This window comes from Necator americanus, chromosome V, assembly GCF_031761385.1.
Source record: "Necator americanus strain Aroian chromosome V, whole genome shotgun sequence".
NCBI classification, from domain to species: domain Eukaryota; kingdom Metazoa; phylum Nematoda; class Chromadorea; order Rhabditida; family Ancylostomatidae; genus Necator; species Necator americanus.
In genome coordinates, this window is record NC_087375.1 from 33,642,820 (window position 1) to 33,669,373 (window position 26,554).

The 26,554-nt window shown below is 42.3% G+C and overlaps 3 protein-coding genes across 6 annotated transcripts; 1 reads left to right on the forward strand and 2 right to left on the reverse strand.

The window, feature by feature from the left end:
* Window positions 1-1,294: 1,294 nt before the first annotated feature.
* Window positions 1,295-18,207, reverse strand: RB195_016035 (uncharacterized protein; the record flags this gene model as incomplete). Of its 3 annotated transcripts, XM_064207007.1 has the most annotated exons (24): window positions 1,295-1,366; window positions 1,427-1,499; window positions 1,640-1,698; window positions 1,751-1,888; window positions 2,032-2,127; window positions 2,256-2,352; window positions 3,755-3,825; window positions 3,928-4,035; window positions 4,120-4,302; window positions 4,366-4,435; window positions 4,614-4,720; window positions 4,884-5,096; window positions 8,516-8,587; window positions 8,736-8,851; window positions 10,167-10,317; window positions 10,741-10,851; window positions 12,417-12,500; window positions 12,633-12,722; window positions 13,905-14,047; window positions 14,612-14,715; window positions 14,852-14,963; window positions 16,176-16,351; window positions 16,726-16,820; window positions 17,707-18,207. In XM_064207007.1, 24 exons carry the CDS (start codon window positions 18,205-18,207, stop codon window positions 1,295-1,297), a joined length of 3,042 nt encoding a protein of 1,013 aa, XP_064062888.1. The 3 variants fall into 3 exon arrangements, with proteins under 3 accessions (XP_064062888.1, XP_064062889.1, XP_064062890.1); XM_064207008.1 differs by lacking the exons at window positions 16,176-16,351; window positions 17,707-18,207 and adding an exon at window positions 17,194-17,535 and having other exon boundaries at window positions 14,852-14,932; XM_064207009.1 differs by lacking the exons at window positions 1,295-1,366; window positions 1,427-1,499; window positions 1,640-1,698; ... (18 more) ...; window positions 16,176-16,351; window positions 16,726-16,820 and having other exon boundaries at window positions 17,608-18,207.
* Window positions 18,208-19,789: 1,582 nt separating this feature from the next.
* RB195_016036 (uncharacterized protein) lies at window positions 19,790-20,238 on the forward strand (the record flags this gene model as incomplete). Of its 2 annotated transcripts, none has more annotated exons than XM_064207011.1 (3): window positions 19,790-19,868; window positions 19,967-20,086; window positions 20,162-20,238. In XM_064207011.1, 3 exons carry the CDS (start codon window positions 19,790-19,792, stop codon window positions 20,236-20,238), a joined length of 276 nt encoding a protein of 91 aa, XP_064062891.1. The 2 variants fall into 2 exon arrangements, with proteins under 2 accessions (XP_064062891.1, XP_064062892.1); XM_064207010.1 differs by having other exon boundaries at window positions 19,790-19,865; window positions 19,967-20,091; window positions 20,162-20,164.
* A 103-nt stretch (window positions 20,239-20,341) lies between these two features.
* RB195_016037 (uncharacterized protein) lies at window positions 20,342-23,723 on the reverse strand (the record flags this gene model as incomplete). Its single annotated transcript, XM_064207012.1, has 3 exons — window positions 20,342-20,359; window positions 20,463-23,636; window positions 23,697-23,723. The coding sequence occupies 3 exons, from the start codon at window positions 23,721-23,723 to the stop codon at window positions 20,342-20,344; spliced, it is 3,219 nt and encodes a 1,072-aa protein (XP_064062893.1).
* Between the last annotated feature and the right edge of the window lie 2,831 nt (window positions 23,724-26,554).

Sequence of the window (26,554 nt, forward strand, 5' to 3'; positions counted from 1 at the left end):
GAGCTCCAAGAGGGTGATAAATTTTCACCTAAAATATTCACGGCCACTTCGAGAATGCAACGCGAAGGTTGGAATGGGGCCTAGGTGTGAAGATTGATGGTCGGTGACTACACCATATGCGCTTTGTAGATGATATCGTTCTGATAACACCTAGCATCAACCAAGGGGAACGAATCCTGACCGAATTCGACGAGACATGTGGATGCATCGGTTTTCAGCTGAATCTCCAAAAGAAGGTGTTTATGGGAAAAGGGTTGTTTATGGGTCTCGTATGCTCCGCTCAGGCTCAACGGAACCAATATATCCAAATGCACCGGTTTCATTTATTTGTACTGGAAAATGAACATGAAGAGTGACCTGACCCCCGATCTGGGCAGGAAAAAAACGAGCGGCTCGTGGCTTGGGAAAGCGGAGCTGTGTGGAGCGTATAAGAGCATCGAAGCCGTAGTGAAGAATATCAAGAACGCATGGGTCTCTGCTCAGCTCTTTAACACCAATGTACTTCCTGCTTTAACCTATACTTCAGACACCTGGCAATTTGCAATCAGGAAAAAATGCGGTGAGCGTCATCGAATGCTCAATCGAACGAGTATCCCGCTACAGCCAAGTGAGGGACGGGATCCTAATATCTTTCCTACGTCAGCGATCGAAAATCAGAGACACCTCCGCGTTTGCAAGGGAAAGCGAAATAAGGTGGACCGGACGTGATGCGCTTCAGCGACAACATACCAAGAATCACTACAGGAAGACTGCCGACTTGATGATCGGAGTTCTTCACAAAGTCTTTCAAGCAAAAGTTGATGTGTTTCTTGTCCAGTAAGCGACTCTGGCAATAACCGGGAGAAGTGGAAGTGGTACTGGAGCTTACTAAATCTAATCGACGAACAACATTAATCAAGGTGATCACAAGTGATGTGATACCTATGGGGACACAGATAATCGATAATTTTGAGCAATTACTGGAAGAGCAAACTACTCTCTCAGGCATGCATTCGCTAAAGCTTCCCAACTTCTAGAAAGTAGAGAAGAGCTTGCAAATAGGGTTCCAAGCAGAAAATACAAAACATTTCGGGGTACCTAGTAAGGTAGGAAGCTTTACAACATCTGCATTTACGATACTATTTATTAAAAGACAGCAACGTTACTGATTCGACCACAATTTCTAGACAAAAGCAAGCATTTCTCTAGCTAAAAATATTCTCCACAGAAAAGTTCTCTATGGCTGTATTTCCAACGGATTCAAAGTGGATTCAAAGTAGAAAACGAAAAGTGCAAAATTCCAAAGAAGCTGAGTTTATAGGGCTTTTGATCTTTGAATATAATCCCAGTTTTGTTTTGCCATCTCCCAAACTCGATTAGAAAACCCCTGAAAAAAAGTTCCTTAATTTCAAACGTTACATAAGTAAATATTTGTCAGTATTATTACACGTAGCTCTTCCGTTGTTTTCTCCTCTCTCGTTAGCATCCAAGTTGGAGAGTTAGGTTCCGCATTCCTTCTCCTGAATGCAATAACAACTATGTAAAAATTACGAATTATACTATAAAATATAACATCTTTCCCAACTACGGTTCTTTTTCATTGAACACCTATTGCGGTCCTCAAAGGAACCGATCCCTGCGTAATAATGTTATCGCTTACATGTTTGGGTGGGAAATTGTGTTCTCCTCCTCTGAAGCAAGCTGCATATTGTCTAGCACCTTAAAGAACCGAGAAAATGAGTGGATCATTTTGGAATGTCACCAGTCCTACCTGGATGCTAAGCATCTTCAGTGGCGTTCTTAAAAGTGGGACTTGCTGTGTGTTACCGTTCCTATCCAGTGAATTTATCATACACATTAGGAAAGGATCATATGTGTCACATGTTTTAAGGTAGTTCTCAATTGAGTTCTAAATCAAAGGTTGTTGATATAAAATCAAAACAAAGAAGTAAACAGTAAAACACTGGTTGGGCTTTTGATAATTAACCTTGTCTGCGTATGCAGTAAAAGATACCATATAATAAAACGTGTATCTTCCGCAACAGCACTTACACAGTAATCACTTTTTTGGATGTGACTGGGAGAACTGCGTCTAAAGACACTCAAACTGTTAAGCACTTTGTAGTAGTTAGACAGAAGGTACTCCAGCTAAAAATACTCGTTTAAAAGTCATTAACTAGTTCCGTGCATTACAGCTTCATAATCCAGCAAACTGATCTTACAAAGTACTGCGAAATAAAAACGTAAAACATGCTGTTCTCCTATTATTCGCTTACTTCTTCATCAACGCGAGTTCGCCTTGGTTGCACGCTGTCGCTGTCCTTTTTCGGGTCTCTCCGATACGTTTGAACAACCCAACATTTGAACAGATATCTAAAAAACTCAAGCGTACAAAAATGTAGTTGCTCCAAATACAGAGGCTATGCCCATTACATCTTTCTAACGGACTTAAAATTAGACGACTTAGGCTTCTGCAGAGTTCACAACAGCGGAGTTGGCGCGTTTCGAGGGCCGCCGCTGGTCGCGCATGAAAAGAGCCACCATTAATACCTTCAACAGTCGATTATGATTCGATCAGCTCCTCTACAGTATCTAGTCGGGATCAACCCAGGAAGGTGGCTCTGAGCTGCCAATCCGCGCCTCTTTGGATGGGATAGCGACTGTGCGGTTGGTGTTTCAGAGTGTCAATGCAAAACTTCTGCGTACAAAAAACTTTGATCACCTGTCTATTTCAATGCCGTCGAAGGGTCGATCCCAGTACACCAACTGCAACATTGCGTACATACCTACCACCGCTACTCTTCCATACCATCATTTGAGCACGGCTAGGGATGAGGATACGACAACGAATTGGAAGAATAAGGTTTGCTACTTACAGCCACTTCAAACTCCTATTCACCGGCAATACTAATATTTCATCCGTTATTATCCATTATTTCATTATTTCACTTCCTGCATTACCTGAACTGTGGACTACACTCCTCTCCCCTCTATAAGTATCTTTCTATTTCTTTGCCTCATTTCCTGCTCGCTTTTCGGTGACACGTTGAACGTATCAGTGGCGGTTGGTAACTTCTTCTGCCGATGTTTTCAGGCGGCGTGATCAGCCGTCGAGCCCGCGCGTCTATGAACTCTGCGGCCAGCCTCATGCCAATGATTTGTGCCGGAGATCAAACAATAACTTAGATTAACTCTGCGTTCGAAACTATCACTGATGTCCTTTGAATCTGTTCCTAATTATAATAGTTACAGGAGTACAAACTCGTGCATGCAATTCGAAATCGATACCCTTGTTCCTACACTGGTAGTAATTACGGCTGGTTGTTTTGGAGAGACTAACGTGTTAATTACGTAGCAGCATTCGTAGCATGTACTGAAAAAATAATCTAGCGCTCAGACTATTTGCTAAAACATTAGAAATTTTTCTTTAAGGAATGAACATATTTCCGGCTGTGTTTCTTTGTCAGGGAGCAGCACTCTAATTGGTATAGTTATTGGCAGATATCTTTGCAACTGTATTCGCGGAGCTACCAAGAAATATGAGAATTTCTGCGTATTTTTGAAAAATTCTTTCAATATTCTCAAAGAGTTAGAACTCATTTAACTCGTCTTTGTTGACAAAAACCTGCTAGATTATAATCCTTATTAAACTGAAAACGATAGATTCAGTTCTGAAGAAATAAGCAGATACGCTTAGTGTCAACGGAAAAAGGAAAATACAGCTATGCAAATTAGTACTTGTCACAAAGATATGTATATGAAGCATGAAACTGACCTTAGTTGATCTAGGACAGGTTTACTGCGTTCGTAAATACCGTGGTCATATATCTCCTTAACGAACACTCCCTTAAATAGCTTCTATCTCTAATTTGAGTCGAATGTGCTATATAAGCATTCGATATTATACTGGAAAATGAATTTGTCGATATTGAAAAAATAATAATCGACCCAGATAAGTTCGGATTTAGTCCTGCTTTCCTCTTCTATCCTCAGCCTAGCGTAGGTACGCATCCAACATCTTCTTATGCGAGCACGTTTGCTTTTTGGGAGGTAATCCTTCAATATCGAAAATTGAAAGTTCACTAAACCGTGCATGTCCAAAGAGATTCGGGCATGGAAAGCAATAAAGCGAATGCTCACCTCAAACGCGGGAGTCCACGGATACATAGCATTGTTTTGTAGACCCTCAACTTTTCCTCCTGATTTCCTAATTTTGCTCCTTTCCAGGACTTCCCTTTTTGTCCACATAGTTACCGGGTCACATTCAGGTGATATACTTTCAGGCATTGCTCTCATTGCCAGCTGGATGGCTGCGCTATAGATCTGTAATTTGGCAGTGAACATTTACCACCCTTCAACATTGTGAAACGCGGTAATACGATGAACCGTTGGAGTAGTGACCACAGATTGGAGGATATTGCAGGCGGCATAAATTAGTGGAATTATCACCGTTAGCCTGTAATCGAGTTTGTTACAGACGAGTGTCAAATAAGCACTGTGTGGTGGTGGCTTTCATAGGTGCTTCTTCCAATAGCCATGATATTGAATTGTACGGATGGAACAGAGCTTTGAAGCTTCCCTTCATATTCCAAGAAAAAAAAAACGAGTATAAAAAGAAGCAAACTAAAACGTACAGATTCAGAAACGTGTCCATCGTCCGGTAGCTTGATGCCGCCTGTAGGACCCACACTCCACACAGCAGCCACGGTCCAATGAACGTGAAGTAAATATCCCGTTTACACTAATTCAAAATGTTAATTGTGGATGTTCGAAAGTAGATGACCAATGAATCTTTGATTTAGAATTGATACTCTTTTAGTTTACTGTAGAACGCTTACCAAACGGAACTGCTTTAAAATGTGAACAAAAAAGAAATCCACTCTGCTTCTCCCCAAGATTTTTACCTTATCTACGTTGTTCCACGCAGCCAAATCCAATTTCTCTGCATTCTTCTCCATTTTCTCCTCGTATTGCGGTAGATACCATTGAATAAATGATGCTTTGTACGAATAAGTACTAGCAGCTAATGTAAGTATTAAATCCAGAAGCACTAATGGAAGCCATAAATTTGTAGAGCTCTGCGAGTAGATGCCCATACAGGTCCATTGTGTAGTCACCTCAAATTTAGAGGGATACAAGCAACATTTTTTAAGCACAAAAATAATAGAGTCCTTAGATCTCACAAGTACACCACAGAACAGTGTTATATCGGCTACCAAAATACTGATGCTAGCAGTTGCCGAATAAACGACAAAGTATTTTAAAGTGCATGTGGGAACACCTCACTAACGCGCTGTATTCGGGTGCGGAACAAGAGGTACCCGTGAAAACCGGCTGACCGCTCTGTCCTCCCTTCGGCACCGCGCGCCTCCGCGTAATTACGGCTGCCGCTCCACCAGCTAGACATTCTTCACGACCGCCTGAGATCACCTACACCCCGCCTCCCTATTGCTCTAATCAACGCCGCGCGCGACGTTCGCGCCGCGACGAAGTGGTGGATTGTGCGAATTTTGAAGGGGAGGAGTGAAGAACGAATTGCCGAGGCGAATTCTGATGTACGGATATAGTAAACTAAGCGCATATTATTGGGAATAAAGGAGAAGAATAAGTAAAAATTATTTCAAAAAGATGCTGCAGGGAAAAGAATAACACGCATATATTTTCAAACATCTCATAATTTAACACATTTCATGCCCTAAGTTTTCTATATAAACTAGCAGTGCATAAGTATGTGTTTGTCACGATGCCATTCAACGAATTCGTGTTCAACTTTCAACTGCGGCAGTTATAATAACAGCAACATTATGCGCTTATTACTTTGTATACATTCTTTAACTCCTTTCTACATTTTACCTTTTCAAAATTTTACATAGATATAATGTTTATGTATAGCAAGTATTGAAATATACCAATATTTGACATATTTTAATACTTGCTTGTACGTCTTATACAGTTTTATATAACAGACCTTTGTATGGCTCTTCAAACTTCTTTCGTTTTATCGCTCCATTTCTATCTATTCTCTGCATAAAATCAATATGACAGGTTAGCTGTATTAGTGGCGAACAGAGACCTTTGTATCTTCGAGATATACCTTTAGGTACAGTGTATGTCTGCGAGGCATTATTCGCGCCTCGTTAATCGTTGGATGCCAGTTTTACCCAGCTAGATAAACAAAAAGAAATCATTAGAGGGAAAAAAAGTAAAAAAAAGATAGCATAACACCGATCAGTGAGACATTTTTTGAAAGATATCTCGCATTCCCAGAAATGGATGAGTGTTTTCCGCCTAACAAGTCGAGACAGGATAATTTCATTTTCACTCGCATTTCTAAATGGCATATCACTATTTCATTCTTCCTTTGCTTTATATTAAGTTACAAGCACACTTTATGTAGACCTTCAAACAACATCTAATACCAGGTACTTTCCTTTCCGTTCGACTTTAAAAGCGCATCATAAGAAAAGCGCGGCGGAAAAAAATCGTCGTAAGAGTGGCAGACGCGGCGAAATGGGTGGGGAGGGTGGCGTAGGCGGGGCGTCTTGAAGACGTAGCACAAGAGGAGCAACCAGGCTACTGTAGCGATCATGACGGTATCAGGAGACGCGCGGTGCAATTAACGACGCTCATTAGCCTCCTGGATACGCGGCGGCACATCATACGGGTACCTCTTGACCGTTCCCCGCTGTATTCAGAACCCTACGTACAATAGTGCTGTCTGAAAAAGCAACTGTATCAACTTCGGATACCGCAGCCACATTTTGATCACTCTAATGACGATGAACACCTGGCCAATCATAAACAGAGTAGGAAAAAAGCTAGCCTGCTCGTTGCACAATATTTCTTCGAGACGTTTGATGAGCAGGTCCAAAATGATTCGCTCTGAGACCTTGTGTATAACACGCAGCAGTGAGATTCCTTAATAGTTTGTGGGTTCGTTGATGGATAACTTCTTTTGGAGTGGAATGATGATGTGGTGTCTTCACGTGGCAGGTATACATTTATCGATCTACATTGAACGGATAATTTTCGTTAGTTCACGAATGCCTAATTAAGGGAAAGATTTCAGCATTTCTGCGCTGATTCTGTCGTCTCAACAAGACTTCTATTCCTTCTTCTTTTCAATAAAGACCACATTCTTCGATTCTATCGGTGGTTCTTAGCTGACAGCGTATATCGGTCGCTGCGCGTGCTCAAGAAGAGGAGCCAATGGTGGTTGCCGCTTCAGCAAGGTGATGAAATGCTCTCCAAATGATGCATCGACAACGACTCCATTAGCAGTGTCAAGGACTGGAGAACATCTTCTCATTTTGACGCCGCACTGTCTTAGTAAGGTACAGGCTTTCTTCAGAGTTTTGTCCTCCCATGCTTCTTCAAATGCCTTCGCTCTTGTTAATTTTTTGCGGTCTTGTTGTAGATGACGACGCAGCTTCATTCGCATTTACTAGTTGGAATCACCAGTACTACGGGCAGCACACACAGAATCATACCTGGATCTTGTCTCCGCAGATGCAAGACCAAACTTCTTCCTCATCTCTAGAACAGGGAGCGTTTCTTTTTCTTCGGTACACTATGTGAAGGAATCTCCATCGTAAAGCTTCTTCCTTATCAGTACTCAACATAAATAGATGCTCGTATGCGAAATTCAGTTGTACGCTTCGTCTTTCAGACCTGCAAGGTCAGTTTATGAACAAAGAAGAACACCTCCGTTTCTTTTTTGGACCTGTATCGTGACGGTGTGAAGAACTGGACGGTTGTCAGACTCGAAAGCGACGTTCCAAACAGCTTTAGATGTCTTGATATGTTTCTTGGAAGTGTACCTCATCAGAACGAGGTAAAGCTGAAGTTTGGTAGTTCTCATCTTTTGCTTGCGCAGGTCTTCAGGTGTTCATGTTCAGAATGGTTGATGCTTACCACAATGATGGTGACAATGATTGCTCTTGAACGTGGGAGCGATGACGAGGCCAGTTCAGGTACGTGGAACATGCCTTAAACGTCAGTATTATTCACCTAGCACATCGGATTGTTGTTCAATTCCCATCTTCGCATTCGCATCGACTGCAACAGTGACCACATGCTTACTATGTATCCTAGACATCAGAGCATTGTTGTCAGCATAAAACGGATCTTTGCTGTTCTCTTCAGTTGCCTCCGTACATGCGGGGGCACCTACAATCCAAAGTTTGAGTCCTCTGCGATTCCGCTGTGGTACAAAAGCGCTTCCTGACAGCGTTAAGCCGAATCTCTCTACCATGTTATTGTAGGCTCACTTCACAGCTAACACGCAACAAATGGTACACTGAGATATCTTAGATTTTTTAGACACCGCGGCTTGTTGGAGTTCGCTCAACAATGTACAGCACTTCAGCGTGACAAACGGATAGTTGTTGCAGAAGATTCCATGCTTCCTCCGGTCACTTTACATTTCAGGTTGTAAGCTTTGGCGAGGCTACTGAAGAAAGGCTTACGTGGAAATCTTTCTTTTCATATATTTCAATTTCAAGTTGAATGGAAGAGAAATGGAAACTGCACGAACCTGACTGAAAGCGCTAATACCAACAGCGACAACTGCACCACCCACTGCGGCGAAAGAAAACAGCAGACGAAACTAGAAAAGCATATGAACGTAAAGTACTTGCTTTTAACTGAGGCGGAAAGCGGAATTTCTACACATTTAGCTAGATCGAACTAAATAATGGTGTTTCAACCAGCTAGTAGCTAAACGAACGCAGTGAGTTTCCTAAAATGAAACGTACTGTAAAGCCGTAATACCACGACTTCTTCTCATCGATATTATGGCTCCAAACGTTACGCTGCTCTACGATCATGACCTCGTAAGCATTTATCGCTTCAAGAGCGTACGTGGTGAGTGCTGAAATAAGAGCTTCGGAGATAATTATTTTTCACGTTAAGAAACATCTAGCTGCTGTATTACGATTGTAATGTGAAAAAACTTGAACAAAGCACTAAAGTTGAGTTATAAGTACGACGATGCAGAACAGAAAGACGATTTTAGCTCTGACCACAGTTTACGACAGTAGATCATAAAGGATGAGGCATTCGACCCGAAACTTTTAAGGCCTAAATTTCAATGCAGAGGGCGTTTCATTCATTTTTTCATAGTGTTTTTGGAAGAATTAGTTCCAAATAAACATATTATAATATTTTCATCTTCGTCCTCTCATTTTCTACTTATTCGCTTGTTGTGAATAACTAAATGCCTTTCTCCAACTTGCACCTCACTCTAGCTGTGTGCAAGGACAGTGTGATTCGGAAATATGTATAGTAAAGCCAAAACGATATGAAGCACGTTGGAGTTGCCTTGGCGGATACTCTCAAAGCAGCGTGGTGGAGCGCAGCGATTAACATTGGAGGGAGGATCCTTGCTAGCACGATTCGATTCCAACGGTCCTTCAATGCGCCGTTTTGAGCGCAGCCGCATACGCAACTACAGTGCGCTTCACGTCGTTTAGACCCTACTATGTGTATGTATACTTGACAGTATCTCTATCGCCCACGTCTCGCTACTTTGCTACGCCGACTTTAGCGTCTAATACAGACATTTGTTTCAAACTCTACGTTGTGTGACAATAAAGTTTTGTGGTTAAGGGTTCGCAAAAACGTTTTTGTTTTTTTTTTCAGCGGCACTGTAAAAATTATCGTCCAGACTCACAACTTTCACCCTGAATGTTGCAAAATGTTAAGCAATGCATGACAGCCCGTAAGTTGTGGATTCTAAAAAGGTATCTTTTAAACAGCAAGTTAATGTTTTCGAGATAATATGATACAGTCAGGTCAAAACGCTGCTGAAATTGCGTAAGTAGTGGTACTCGAAGTAACGCCGGGGAGAGAGCAGTTGTTGAAATCCTCGCTAGCTCCACTCACTTCTGCACTTTGACTGGAGCTAGCGATGGTCTCAACTCGATAGCAGCACGGGCTTGTTCGTAGCGCTTCGAGCGCAGCAGCTTATGAAACTGCACCGAGCTACAGATCATTCTGAGCGGACCATATTGGAAAATGAGGTAGAAGGATAACGCAGGTTGCTATGAATGAACATTCCACTAAAACTACCAACATTTACAGCACACCTCTGCCTTTAACCTGATTATGTCTAGCTGGATGCAAAAACGCTGATAAGTGCACGGAATTTTTTCAGTAATAAGAGGAACAGGACCACATGAACATACCTAGTGAGTAGAAGGTAGTAGTTCCGTACCACGCAAGAGTACATTTATACATGTCCAAAAGGAGTAGACCAGGATGGTGAAGAAACAAAAACAGATAACCAGCGCACATCAAGAATGTTGAGCGGATTTCTTGATATGATGCTTGAGGATCCTGTGAAATTATAGCGAGTAAAAAAGTAAAAAAAAAACAACTGAAGTTCGCTCGGTGCAGCTGCGTAACCGGTGCGATGGAAAGTAGCAGTTAGGATTGACGGAGACTCTTGCTAGCAACACTCATCGCTGCAGTTCCCGACGGTCCCACCTCGATCCCATCAACCAGCTCATCCGCAACGCTTTAAGCGCAGCTGGTTACGCAACTGCAATGAGCTTCGTACCGTTTCGATTCCAGTGTTGGTATTTAGATTTAGATTTCGGTGTTGGTAGGTACAGATACAAATACATGAGTCAAATATTTGAATTGACGGAGAACTATTTTGTTGAAGTGCAATCGAGTGCAACTGCACTTCCACCCGACTACACTTGTGTTTTAAGTTTTTTTTAAGTTAAAAATTACAACATTTCTAGAACCGCTCACCGGTTCCATTCGTGGAATATGAATGAGGAGAAGAGCCTTTCCTATCATCAAGAATGTTTCGCTTGCAGTAAGCACAATAACTGAAGCAGTGCCTGCAGACATAAATGAACTCTGAAACGATTAGTTTGCACTGCTCTCCTAATACATAAATTCTCCCAATTAAGAATTTGGCGAAAATGTCGTTGGGAAGAGGGGGCACTCAGTGGGGCCGTTATTTCCCGAGGCTCTATCTTGCTTTTTTCTCTTAGTAAATAAGTTTACATGTCATAGATCCTCTAAGACTAATGCTTAGGCCTTAGGGCCCCGACTGATTTGATTATTTACTTGGAGAAATAAGGGCGCCACTGCTGCTGAAATAAGGATCTCCACCGAGTGCCCTCTCCCCCACTTTACCCTAGAATTCTACGTGTACTTAAGCTAACTTTTTGGTTCAATAGGTAGTACTTTATACATTGCTCACCTAACCAGTCAGGCGGTGTGACAAAGTCAATAAGATTCTACGGTATGGCCGCATGATGGATTAGAAGTTCAAACCCGTCCCAGTGCTAATCAAACCTTCCATTCCTTCGGGGTAGATAAGTTGGTACCAGACTTGGCTGCTAAGGTAGCTGGGATCACTCAGCCGCGCCCTCTTTCGCCTGCACTTTGGCGCGCAAAAAGGTGCATGAGAGAAATTGAAGTTTGCGCAAAAACCGTCCATAGAAGACAAAGGTTGTAGTTCATTTTGTTGTTAGTCATTAATTGTCTTAATTTAAATAATTTGCATGCTTTCCTGGTGACCGTGGATTGCTGTGGAAGCCATTTTCGATTTTTTTTTCTTTGAAACTCCTACATGGAATGACTTAGCTATTCTCTTCTTGTAAGCATGTTTGGAAGGTTTGTTATAGTTAAAGCAGAGGTTGTTCCGGGTCTGTCTTCCTTTTTTTTAGTAGCTTTAACCAACATATCACGACTTTATCCTTTATACTCTTACCTCAACCCAGCTATATTAGTACATCAGACATTCCTCTAAGGATAGCGCTTAATTTTTAGGGCCCAGACTAACTCAGCTATTCATTTCTGGTAATGATCTGTCGATTGATGAACTACCGCCTTCTCAAATGTTTTTCTGCTTTTCAAATGGGGAAGCCATTTGTCACGTAGGAATGATAACTCTGCTCTGTGGACGATTTTACACGCTGTACAAGTACAGTACAAGCCAAAGAGAGCAAGGGAGAATGTCTCAACCCAGCAATATTAGTACATCAGACATGTCTGGGAAGATAAGAACGCTGAGTTTATATATCGTCTAGCCCCCGCAATTCATTGTAGGTTAGTTATGGGTTTCAAAACCTCAAACGATTCTAAATTGTGGCGGTGGTGCATTCCAAGCGGATTGGTTAACGCCACACACTTTATCCTTTATACTCTTACCATTCAATCACCAACTCAGAAGTTAACTCTATCACTTAATTGCAACACAAACACGGCACATCACCTCAGTGAAGTTGTGATGGACGAGCGTGGCTTAGTGATCATAGGTGGATTAAAATATGCCTGCTCTGGCCTACCGACAGCCTCTTCTGCAGGCACTTACTCGGCTGCGGGTACCTAACGACCGTCCCCCTCCCCTCATCACCAAGATGAATAAATATCTCGAAGTTCAGGTGGAATACCATCACTTCTATAGTTCTTACCTCATTTTGTCCATTAAATGACATATGGACCTTCGATATCTCACAATGAGTTCCACCGAAGCCCTCGTCACAAGCACAGTATGCCTGAAACAGGACAAACCAAAGTGAGATGGCTGCTTTATGTCTTATGTGGATCTGGCGCCCGATTGTGGTTGTGCTGTCGTGTGAGATCTCTAGACAAGTGTTTTACAGGTAGATTACTGCAGAAAAAGGTACCTGGTCGATTGTTGTCACGCATTTGCCATTTTGTCCACAATTCCATTTTTGCAATTTACACATATCTGGGGCACTAAAACATCGATGTCCCTTAAACGAAATATTCTATTAGTTGACATCATAGGCAAAAATCCTCTTTCTCTTTTATTTCTTGCACATAGGCTTCCACAGAATCTTGTACATTACTATTCTTTACTATTCTATTATTCTTATTCTTATTATTACTTATTCTTTACTATTATTTAACAGGACGGGTGTAGCGCAGTTGTTTAGAGGTCCGTTGTAGCCACACGGTCGAGGGTTCGAAACCAAGCCTTTCATCCCTCCGGGGTCGATAAATTGGTACCAGACTTGTCTAGAAGGATAAAAACACTGACTTGATCATCGGCTGGCCCCCGCAAGTCATTCTGTAGGCCAACACGCGTTCCAAAACCTCATCGATTACGGATTCCAGTAAAACACGTTGGCACATAGCAACCGATCCTCCCGCTACGACCCTCGAGGGGAAAATCCCAAGTGGATTGATACGCCAGTGACTTTATCTTTATCTTCATCTTTATTAGTTAATATTCCTATTCAAAGTGTGTTGCGACCGTTAAAAACCTCCACGCACAAACCTCGCTCAGCTACAGTCGGGCTGTGAAGTTGAAATAGGGTCTCGCAGCGCCATCTCGAACGCTGGCACGTGGCGACCAGTTACCCACAATCGGATCACGGTTGAAACGATCCCATTCAGGGTCAAATGTGTGATGGGATTTTCCCATCGAGGGTCGTAGAGGGAGGATCGGTTGCTAGGGAGGGGGGTCGTAAGGGAGTGAGGTGGGAAATTCAATATCTCACCGCACTCCCTTGCGCGTGCATGTTTTTAACGGTCGCACCACACTTTGGATAGGAATATTAACTAATAAAGATGAAGATAAAGATAAAGTCACTGGCGTATCAATCCACTTGGGATTTTCCCATCCAGGGTCGTAGGTTCAATATCCCAGAGTAACTTAGCGCGAAGCATATCGTCTTCCTATGTGTTTTGGCCGAGCATTTTCTCTCTGAACTTTGGTGATGTTTTGAGATAACTGAATGTTCTTCTAGTTAAGCTAAGAAGATTGCGTAGGTGGCACATACTGAAATGCCAGATTGCTAATCAATTGATCCTGGAAATAAAGATATAAAGAAAATATAATTTCTAGCAAGTAAAGAACCTCGAAGGGAACCGTACGAAAACTTTACTACGAATTGCACAACATTGCATTGCACTTCGAAATATTTACCTACCGTCCATCCTTCGTTACAAATACAAGAGAATCCTTCTGGCTCTATAGAACACGACGCAGTTCCCAAAGCATGACACTTCTCACAAGACGTCTGTACCTTTGTATTCCAGGAAATTTCAACGCCCTCAAGATCTTCATTTGTATCTGAAATACCAAAAATTTCTCAACGAAAAAATGTTCGTTGATGCTCGTCCAAGAATTACTTGGAAACCTGCGTATACATTTGCAACGTATACTTGAAACACACCAAAATTTTATGCCGAATTCTCATCGACACGATTCTCATTGTCTCACACATCGGTTCTCCGGTGCATTCAGTCTAGCAGCGCTCCATAAAAGATCGCATTGTTTCATGTATCATCGAACCCCAAGTAAACGAAGTTGTGTGATAGGGTCAAAACTATTAAAAATCTGGGAAACGGCGACGCAACGGAACTAGCAGTTGCGATCGAGATGGGACCCGTAAGCCCCACTCATCACTGCAGCAGTGCAGAGTGAAACTAGTAATGGTCCAACTTCGTAAGCAATGCTTTCACGCTTCACCACCGCTTCCGTCACATATGCTACTGCACCAGGCTTAAGGTCGTTATCGTTACTTTTAGTTCGTCTACCTCGTGTTGGTCTCACTCTGGAGAAAAGGCGGCGTATCATCGTTTCGAGTTCATCTCTCAGCCGAATATCAATTCAGGTGCAATTTCGCTAAACCACCTTTTACTTTACAGTTGACTTGGCTTGGATGTGGTCGAATATATCCTCTCTCTCCACAGCTGAATGTTATGACAGTGTTACTTTCGGGGGAGGCACATGAAAACCTGGAAATTGTGATTAAAAATCTACCGAAGACATGGTCTGTAATAACAATTAGCTTGGACAAATCTGTTGTGTAGGACATTAACGTTAGAGCGAAACCTCAAACCATCAGAAAATTAGAACGAATAGAGTGCTTACTTGATTGTTTCACCTATGTTCATTATTGTCAGATCCCTCGGAATGATCAGCTCCTTTTCTTTACCAAATTCTGCGAAATCGCTCAATTCACAAGAAAATGATGAACAATGCTCTGAAATGCAGTGATAATGAAACTGTGGTGTATGAATATTCTCTTTTTGAAACATATACGTGTTGTCTCAGCCTTTCTTACAAGCACACAAAACTGCATTTTAACAGAATCAGAGGCAATACTAGCCTATTAGGAGAACTTTTCCTACAGTTGTTTTTTTCTGCAGAAAAATGCTCGGCGTAAAATATAGTCGGGTCAAAACGAGCGTAGTTGCGGTGCATTTGCGTACGTGGTCGAAACGGCGCGGTGGGAACAGCAAATGGAACCGAGGTGGGACCGCAGCGATGTGTGGTGCCAGCAAGGGTTTCACCACGCTCCCAGTCGCTACGCTGCACCGAAGCGCCTCGAGAGAAGCCGCGTACGCAATTCCGTACGTGCTTCATGCCGTTTCGACGCTACAATTCGGCCTCATTATTAGTTGTTTTGCTAGCTTTCGATGTTCGGATATTTGAACCCTCTCTTCGAATGTTTCAACTGCAGTGAGAATCGCAAGTCAAGTCAGAATCTGCCAAAAAAAGAGGGAGTGAGGTATACATAGTCGGGTCAAAACGACATGAATCATAGTGTAGTTACGTAGGCGGGTGCGCTAGAAGCGGCGTGGTGGAGCGTAGCGGTTGGAGTCGACGTGGGCCCATCGCAAACTCTAACGATGGAAGGTGCTAGCAGTGGTCGCCATTCGATCCTAACTGCTACGTTCCACCGCGCCGCTTCGAGCGCACTCGCTTGCGAACCTTCACCATATCTCTTGTCATTTGGACCCTACTATACGTACCATACATGCACATCTTTTTCTATTTCTATTTTATTTCTATTTTTATTCTTGACGTTATGGTGATGTACTGCGGCGGTAGATGGGAACTTCTCTGCCAAAGCTGCTTTATGACAGTTGAAGTTTTCCAAAGTCTCATCAATATTTGGAATATGTGTAAGGTGTAATGTATGTGTGAGTCCCAGAGCCAACGCTAGACCACCAAGGGTTTTTAGCCTAATGTTTTCTTCGACTTTTTTCCTCATTCGAAATGATTGGACATGCGGTCGAGTCCAATTGACTGGTTTTGTGGTTTCAGTGCGTAAGGGTGAGGGTTCGTGAAAGGACCTTTGCCAGCTATAATCTGGCTGGCGAGGTTCCACCACCCGTTTAGACCGGAGCAATAACCCATGCAATTGCAACAGAAGTCAGCTCGTTATGACCTGAAACCAATAAGCACATACTTGTCCTTCTACAAAGTGCTGCCACATCACGGACGACCTCGTTAGCAGACACAGTGGAATTTATAGTAAGTGTAGACCCGTCTGTTGCACTTATGTCGACCAGCCGCAACTTCCCTCTATGTCGAAATGTCCTCTCGTTTATGAAGAACCTGCTCGTCGATATATGCATATGTTGACTGCAATGTGCAACTTTACTTAGGGAACAGCAAACTTCTAGGATATAAGCTTTTTAAAACGTGTTTTTTCGTCTCGAGTAATTGGGATTGCAGTCGAGACATCTGAACCATTTTTTTTTTCAAGAAGAAGAGTTAGTCATTCCCAAGAGAACCTGTAGCGCAAATAGTGACTACAGAGTAAATGCAAATTATACTTTTATTCAACTTTAAGTACTAAGTAAATTCCATTCAAATAGGCTTGCTGTCTTCCCTGCTAATTGAAAAGAGCTATCCTCTACTTAAAAAAGCAGATTTGAATGAAGAATAAATGGAAAGGGAAGAAAAAGTCAGGATTTTGCGTCCCGGATCATGAAACGTGTTGCAAGAAGACTTACCTTAGCTCCCTTGTGATTCGGATAACCTCAGGATTAAGAAAGTCCGTCTGACGAGCCAGGTCTGAGTTATCGCTTGCTTGACAAAAACCCAATGCCTGAAAGCACTGCTGTCTTCCACTGCATAAACTTTTTTTGAAAGATCTCAAATGCTACTCTGCTCGTTGACCTTGGAATAGTGTATAGTGGTCCCGCTTTGATGTAATTTACTTAGTGCGGTAGAACACGCATGTTAAGCTCACCTAGTCATTCTTTACTGAGATATAAGTGATGGTGAAACTCCAATTATAACGACCTCCTACTATAGAATTTCCATCATCACTACGTATCTCATCCTCCTTCGATAATCACAGCAAGTAATTCTTTATTCTGATGTGTGATAAGGTGGTCAATTGTTTCAACGTACTAAATTAGAGCACATATTATGTTGAGTCGAAAGTTCTCGGACAAATTGACAATATTTTTATTTACTTTGCAGTTTTCAAACGACAACTGTGAATCATTCGAAGTATGGGTAATTGGCATCGACGGTCTTCTGCCAACGTTTAAGCAGATCGTAGATGCCTTTGCTCCTGAACGCTGGGGACTGTCCTTCAAGAACTGCTCGAGTGCCTTTTTGATGTCGTCGCGGGTTTGGAGGTCTCGACCATCCAGATGACATTGGATATAGGAACAAAGGTGGTAATCCGAGGTAGTCAGGTCTGGGGCGGGTGTGGCAAAATGGTCCGACCGAATTTCATCAGTTTCAGCCTTGGTCGTTCTTGCAAGCGTTGTCGTGGTGGAAGTAGACTTCGCACTGTTGTGAGCGTGCATTTTCGAGATTTGCCTTCAGATTCCTCAGTTGCTCAACGTAGACGTCTGCGATCACTGTACATCCCTCAGCGATCAGCTCCCAGTATTCGACGCCGTGTACGCTCCACCAGATGCAGAGCATAATCTTTTTGGCGTGTACGTTGAGTTTAGAGACGTCTTCTGCATCCGTACCTTTGTCAACCCATTGTCAATCCACTTCTCACCTCCGGTGACTAGGTGCTCAAGCCACGTGTGGGTGCGCTTGAGCGTGAGGAGAGAAAGTGCCGTATTAACGCGGCAGTCCATCTCATACTGCGTCAGAGCATGTGGTACCCATCGACCTAGTTTTCGCGCCTTGCCGATTGACTTCAATCCGCGAACAACTGTGGTTTGATTCACCCCAAGAGCGACTGCCAGTTCGCAAGTGGTTTGATACGGATCGGCTTCCACCTGTCTCCGCAGCAAGCCCAAATCCAACTCCATCGGGCGTCCCGAACGGTCTTCATCTTCGATGGAATAGTCGCCCGATGTGAACTTCGAGTGCCACATGTAGACGGCACTCCTAGCGGCGGCGTGCTCCTTGTAAACTTCCTTGAGACGTCTATCGATATCCGCGGGTTCTTGCCCAGATAGATGGAGAAAGAGTATGACGTTGCGGAGGTGGAGTGACGACGGCTTGAAATTGCGCGACATGGTAACAGGAAGGGAACTAGCTCAGTGTAATTGTTAACCTACGCTTTGAAGAGCCTTTTATACTCTATCAAACGGTAGCTAACTCATCCATTTTTGTCAGCTCTTTGCTGAGTGATGATCTCCAGAAGTCATCACTACCACATTGTCCGAGAACTTTCGACTCAACCTAATAAAATAATGCTATAGGAGGATAGTTCCCCTTTCTCACTGTTCAAGTGCATATCTCAACCTCAAACAGAACGCACATAACAAAGTGATACCACGAATCCAGTAACAAGAATGACATAGTTCACTATCCTTCTGCTCAACAAACACAAGAGGTCGGTTGTTCCACACAGCAATCTCCATGTGCACTAGTACAGAGGAAAGACAAAAATCAATGGAGCTTGCAACGAAAATCGTGGTCAATAAAGGCTGCAAAGTAATGTAATGTCATTCGACGGTATCTGAGGAAGACAAATCTTGAAGATTCTGATATGACCGTTTCGGCACTATACCGGACTGGACAATATGTCCTAATAACAAAGAAGGCGGTTGCATGAGTTATTGCGTTGTTTATCTGATCTTCTGTATGTAGTGCGGCGATGAATATAGAGGAGAATGGGCCAAATCCCTATGTGTTTGAGTTAAAGAACATCTGAAGCGCAGAAGGAATTCACATGACTCCACTGCCATAGGTGTTCATAGGTTAGGGTGTCATAAGGAAGAAGATTCTGAAGACAGTCTCACGATATTGGCGTGCAAACATATAGTTGAGTCAAAACGGTCAACTTCCGGAGGCTTGCGCGCCCCATTACTATAAGTGGGTCAAAACGACATGACATGTTCGCCATAGTCCCATCTCCAATCCAGTCGCTGTCTCGTTTTGCATCCTCTTCAGGGGCCCAAAGTTGAACTGCAAAAAGGATTCTGTATTACACGGGAACTCGCCCCCATTTGAGTCTAACACTTGAAAGCGCTAGCATTCAAGTGTTAGCCTCAAATGGGACCCAACACAGGTTTCGAGCAGCGACAGGAAAGTCAACTGATGCTAAGGTTTTGTAGGATCGACACTTGTACTTGGAGCTGTGAGACCCAACAATCGAAGTAGGATTTTTCTGACAGCCAGATAGGGTGTTTCATCGGGTAAATCACTTTCGACTTTATCATTTCAGACTCTGAAGAACTCGAACTTGCCGAAACGTTAACAACGAAAAAATGATTATAATAACTTCTTTTCTGGTTCAATTTAAGAAAACAAATGATGTGATGAAGTTGTTCACATGTGGGAATTTCAATGACTTGAAAACTCTGAACCTAACTAATGTACTCAAAGGATACGATGTACATCTAGGAGGTGTAATTTGTGAACTATATGTGGGCTCAGAAGGAAACTCAGTTCCGCTCATTACAAGTTTTTTTTTGCCATTAGCAGGTTGCCACCTCCCTTTCTATTTTCAAAATATGTACGCTTGCATGAATTGAATTAAAAGAATTAACAGTGAGGAATGTTTCCATCACGGTTTTACATCGTCTGATATTGTATTTGTTCTTACTTTTCGGTAGGTTGTAGATAGGTTTATTGCAAGAATACCATAACAGTATGAAGGCCCCTCAACGTAGCCTCTTGGACAAGGCTTCTCGCATTCTTCCAGCGCCCCTTAATGATACCCATGTAGGTGGTAACATAATGTAATGATCTGAAAAAGAGAATAGAGATGTCTCTTACTTCTTGTTGTTTCTCTACCAGTTTCTGTAGATGTAGATATTGTCGTTGTAGATGACGTTTTATCTCTGGAACCATATGGCAAGGTTTTGAGACGTGAATGGTCTTCCGAGAATGAAGTCCCATCGATCCTGGCCAGCGTAGAAGAGAATATGGTGTTTGGAGTTGTTTCTGGTGAGGTGATTCTGGAAGTATAGCTTCCCACAGTACTTTTTTCTGTTCTGAGCTCGTCTTCTAATGTAGTTTCAGTGACCTGTAAGAACACTGCTTTGCTGCTAGGTGCTGAAGTCGAAGTCGAATTTGTGTGTCGTTGTGAGGATGGCTGAGAGGTTTGTTGCTCCGTAATAGATAACATAGAGCCCATCATTTTAGGCGGTGACGTGGAAACCAGCTCCGAAAAATGTCTTTTAGTAAGTTTCCCAGTTGTCCCTAACGTCGAAGTAGTTGCTGAAGTGTGGAAGGTTGTCCTTAGTTCCGGGTGTTCCGTCTCGTTTTTGAATTCAGTGTTTCTTTCAGTAAATTCCGTAATGGTGCTGAATATTGGAACAACCGTTAAAGTGTACGATGTTGTCTTGGATTCCGGGTGTTCTGTGCCATTTGTGAATCTGTCAGAAGCGTCAGAAAGCTCCAAAACGCTTTCTAACGTTTCTACTGTGGAGATTGTAGCCGAAGTGTTTAGCGGAAGTTCGTCGACTTGCTTTTTATTCGCTGATGTCATTGCTGACAATGTTATCAAAGGTGTTACTATGTTTTTTCTAGTTGTGGGTACACCTGTTACCCTTGTCGTTGTTTCTTCATCCGAAATATTTTCATGAACTTGATCATGAGTACTTGAATGGTAAATGAGCTTTGTGTTTTCTGGTATTGTTGAGGTGAATGTAGTAGAAATTGAAGCGGAAGATGAACTTTCGGAACTTTTAGTTGACTGAATTGTTCCTTGCGAGGACATGAAAGAAAAGGGAGTAGCGCTGAAATCACTTTTCGAACTAGTACCTCGAGCAGTTTCAGAGAAAAGTGGTGAGGTTGTGAGCAGCGTTCTTTCCTTTGTGTTTGGAGACTCAGCTGTTCGCTGAAGTTCTGGAGTATGTATGGAACTAGTGGTACTCCTAACTGCACCTGAGATTGTAGTGGTAGCTACACCCCTGTTACTTGTATGAGAACTACTAGAATGCGTTGCTGGCGCATCTTTTGGATTACTATGTGGCAACGTAGTTCTCTTCGAGTGAATGCTGAAGAAAGAGGTAGGGTATTCGAAGTCTGTTGCGTAGCTGTTGCTGCTGGACGATTCGCCGGTGACTGTTTTGTGAGTATTCAAATCCATTTTTGACGGTACTTCCTTGTAAGTGTGTAGTAATGTGGTGGTTATCCTCTGAGTCGTTAAAGTATGCGTTGTAGAAGAAGGAGTTCTCCAATTATCTTTCATATTTTCGGTACTGCTAACCGGAGCTTCACTGCTCTTCCTCCTGCTACTGCTTAACAAACCTGTGTTCTTGTTGGAGACAGTGAAACCTCCATATTCACCTGCTGGCGACTGGATTTTTAGTGAATGTGTAGAAGTGCTATCGTCATCGTTACCTGCGGTTGTAGTGCTAGGTAAAACACTGGTACTTCCTCCCGAATAACTAGGAACTGTAACCGACGTTAATTCTGGAGTGATGAATGGTAGTGTAGAGATTCTTGATTGAGTTCTCAGGAAGTGCATTGAAGAAGTGGCAGAACTAAGATCTTCCACGTCCCAGGTGCTTTTGTCTAAATAAGTTCTAGCACTTCGTTCAGGATAAGTGAATGTAGATGAAGTCAGTTTCGAAGAGGTTCCTTGTTGAGTTCTCGGATCATGCGTAAATTTCGCGGAAATACCCTTTTCTTCTGTTGCTCTGCCACTACTGGTACTACTTGGTAGAGCAGTGTTCTTGTTCGAGGCAGTGAAACTTCCGTTTTCAACTGCTGATGACTGAGTTTTTTGCGAACGTGTAGAAGTGCTATCAACATCTTTCTCTGCGGTTGTTACGCCTGATAAAACATTAATACTTCTTCCTGAATGACTAAGAGCTGTAACCGATGTTATTTCTAGAGTGGTGTGTGGCTGTGCAGACGTTATTGGTTGAGTTCCTAGGAAGTGCGTTGAAGAAGTGGCGGAGAATGGTGCAGTTGAAGCCAATTCTGGAGAGGTTCTTTGTTGAGTTCTCGGAGCATACGTAACTTTCGCGGAACCGCTCTCTTCTTCTATTGTTTTGGCACTACTAAACAAAGCTTTCGTTCTTCCTCTAGTATAACTAGTAGCAGGAGCTGATGTTACTTCTGAAGCAGTGTAGCCAGAGTCGTTATCTTCTGTCCTAGGAGCACTAGATGAACCGTTTGTTGCAGCATAATTTGAAACTGTAGCAAGGGTCACTTTTGGTGCATTGTATGGCTTTGTTGAGGTTCTAATTTGGGTTTCGTGAGTAGAAGCAGTCGACCTCCCAATATCTTCTGTTACTGTAGATGTGCTAGGTGAGAAGTGGGTTTTTCTTTCGTAATAGTAAGAGGTTCCCACTCTACTGGATCCTCTTTGGAGTTCTGATGAGTATGTAGAAGTAAAGTCGGTTTTTTCAGGAACTATGGCAGATGTTACTTCTAGTGCATTGTGTGGTTCTGTAAAAGTTTTAATTTGGGATACATACGTAGGAGAAGTAGACCTTCCAATATCCTCCACGAAGGTAGTCGTGCCATCCGTAGGGTGGGTTTTCGTGTCGTGATAATATGTGGTTTCAACTCTACTCGTCCTTGGTTGGAATTGTGATGGGTGCGTAGGAGTGGAGTCGGTGTATCCATCATAATAATGGGATGTTTCCACACTAGCCCTTGTGCGATGGATCCTTAACGAATAGGTAGAACTGATAGAGGTGGGGACATCACTTGCTGGTGTAGTTGTACGGGGTGTGGTGCTACTGCTGCCGTCAGGGTAGACTGTTGTCAACAGCGTTGTTGCTTCCGTCACTGGGTGTGAATGTGTGGAGAGGAGACGTTGTACCGACGTGCTATGCTCGATGATTGCCATAACACTCGCAGTGTTTCTGGAAAATTCTCCATCAACTTCGCCTTCTGCATTTCCGACTGGTAATTCACTTGTCGGTAATGTCGTTTTATGGGTAACACCCTCGCTATTTGCTTCTGAGTCACCACTTGTTTCACTTTCAGCGACCGACATGTTGATGTCGACTGTGAACAAACGATTATTCGGCACTGCAACTTCTTTCTCTAGAGGGATAACTAACACTTGAATCTTCTTTTTTTTCACACTAATGCAAAAGTTTCTCTTCGTAGTTGTATGGCGAATTTCTTCTTCCGATATTTCATTCGTAGTACACTCTTGGTGATAATCCTTGTTGCTCTGGCATGAAGTTTGCGTGAATGTAGGATTGGTGTTGCATTTCATAGAGCACTTGCATGGACATTCTCCGTACAAATTGCTTCGCAAATTTGCATTTGACTTCATGTCGGCCAGGAATGTCACACACTCATGCACAACCTCTCCACAAAAACTCTTCTCCGCGTTTGGGCCAGGTTTAGTATCGAGATCTTCTGCGAGTTTTTGTATCTCTTCTCGAAGGATTGAATGACATTTTGCTTGAACTACTCCTTCAAAAGAACTCGAATCACTGGAGCAGGTTACTTGAGCATCTTCGATGCGAGTATCGAAAGCTGAAATGATATAAGCATGAATAGATGTGAAGTTAACATGTACCTTGACGGACCCTTAATAGAATTTGCGTTTGTTTTTGCACAAAAATATATCTATACAAACCTTTCCCCAGTGACTTAAAGGCATCATCCCACGAATCTGAGGTGGCACGGATTTCAGGTGGAGTATTCCTACACGGGATCGTAAATTATGGAGAGAGGGATGATTCCGTTCATTTCTTCCTAATTGCCGTAAAAAACGGCCCGGAAGATACGGCTTCGGGCGTTCCGGCGCACTATTTTCTACAAAGGAGTTCCATTGGATCGCTCCAGCCTCGTGCACAAACCGTATCTTCCGGGCCGGTTTTACGGCAATTAGGAAGAAGTGAACGGAATCACCCCTCTCTCCATAATCTACGATCCCATATACGAATACTCCACCTGAAATTCGTACCACCTCAGATTCGTGGGGTGATGCCTTTAAAAATTAATGTTTTCTAGCAAAAGTACATATATTCATCAACTAGATACACGCGTTCGCATGTTTTGCCGGCGCTGGTGGAAGCTTGTTGCAAGGTAAGGTTTTTTTTGTCAAAGGTTTACATTGTTATGAGTTTTATGTCTTTGCAGAACAAAATTTCGAGCGCTATAAATAGCAGGCACCTTTGATTGAATTGCAGCTGTAATACCAGACCGATTTGAAGGAGAAATGATTGTAAGAAGTTGCAGAATTCGCCGACGCAATTTTTGTTTCTTGTGAACGATGACTGTTGTACTGCTCTCTTTTTGTCCTGTTTGTTGTTTGTTTATCGTTTTTTGTTTTTACAAAGAAAAAATGAAACTTGCATAACGCCTTGTATCGGATCGCATACGAATTGTTAGCGACAGCTGCAAGAAGTAGGGCGGAACTGATCAGAACCAATCGCATAGTCTTCATGGGAATCTCCTGCCGGATGGACTTGATTGAACCTCCAAAAATTAATGTAAAAAACAAAAATTTTACGAGGATGGTAGGTTAAATTACGTTCCGTATTTAGACCTTCTTAAGCGTCTTTTGTTTAGGTATAGATGCTGTTTTGTAGCTGCAACTCCTATTTGGGAGGTGTTATTTTCTACGCAGCGAGGAAATGTCCAGATCTTCCTCATAAAAAAAAAATTCATGTAATTGAAATGCATCACAGGAAAATGTTACTATTAAGACCAGAAAGTTGCTAAGATCATACTTTCGCAGGTAGAGTCACGAAAATGTTCCTTCGTATAGTAGTAGTGCTAGCTTTTTTCAAAAGCAACTAAGCGATTAATGGATGAAAACAGGATCATTATGAAGTTAATCAATGTTTTTTTTTAACTACTTTCTACTACTCTTTCTTTCTACTTCTACTACTTTGGGCTTTAAAGCAGAAAAAAAAAACCGTTAGCTCATGACAGCCACCGTTGCTCCAGGTACCTTACCGTCGATCCAAGAGCCTTGTCGATGCGTGGAGAAGAGACTCCTATATCTGCGCTTAGGCGAAGGCAGGAATTGAAATGGCGGCAGAACTCATTCGTAGCTCCACCTCTCATGCACCAGCATGCACTCTTCGCATAAAATAAATCGTGACAGATAAATTCAGTGACACACCATTTATAGTAAAGCCTATTTGAAATACAGATATGTAGGTAGTGCAAGCCAAGGTAATTATCATTGGGCGTACACATAGCTGATCGGAATTTTACAAATCTGAAAGGAACAAACTTGGTTACATCGAGGTGATCCCAGCAAATTGATTGTTTTATAGCTCTAGAAGTTTGGTTTTAAGTGTCAGCTTCGAACAGACCATAAAAGCCCCACACATTTTGTTCCAGGACCAAAGATTTACCAAGATGGACTTAAGACACTCGTACGCTGACCAGGTTGGATTGTAAAATATCATACGTGACATGAATGAGACTTGCTATCCATACGTAGGTGTGCAACTAGATTCTAACTTTATCCACCAAGAAAAAATCCTTTCGAAATTCTTACTATTCATGCCTTCATGTCCTTCATATCTCGAAAGTAGGCAAATTAACAGTAAACTTGTCTGAGAGGTGGGGTTTGCCGATTTTGCAGATTACTAAACCCCTGATGTTCATTGAAGTGGTCATAAAGATGTTCATAAACATCTATGGTTTCGAACGAAAATTGAACGAGCTGCCACGTTCCAAAGGGATTGATCAGCACCAAGTACTTTATCGTTTATCCTTCATCCTCAACAAAAATGAATGGTAGAATCAACCAGCGTGGTCGATAATTATCTGTTTAATGCAGCTACTTCTAGAACAAAGTTTCGATGAAAATGTTGTCTACTTTTCGCTGTAGCACACCGTAACATCTGATAATCAAGCTATAATCCTCTTTATTAGGTATTTCTACCCATTCAATTTTAACAGATCCATTACAAGGATTGTTGCTGCTATTTTCTGTCACTACGTCCGTCTTAATGAGTATCAAAGTTTGAGGAGTTTTCAAAGCTTTTAGGCTCAATTCTTCTCTATTAATCACAAAATACAGGTTAAAAACAGTAATGAGTGGTACGGTAAGTGGAGCTGAATGGGAGATTAGAGGAACATTCAGCACAACGATGCACTTATTACAGCATCCTTAAGTGCTGTTTAATGTGCTTAATATTACAAGTTACCAAGCAACCAGACCTTAGACGTCCTTTTTTTTAGAAAAAAAAAACTGTCCTCGAGCGATGGCTTATAGCTAGGTAACCCACGAGTTTATGGCTATGAATCCGAATTTTTTTTTTGTCGTCTCCTTTTAAGAGTTACATGAGTCTAGTAATTTTAAACGGAGTAACGGAGGTAATTAAGAAAATGTTAGCTTTAAATTAGCTTAATACTACACTCAAACAAGTGAAGGTGCCTGATGGAGAAGTGACCAATTTTTTCTGATTCTTATGGGATAATGGAAATTTAACAATACTTGCATAGAATTGATTGTCTAACAGCGGTTTG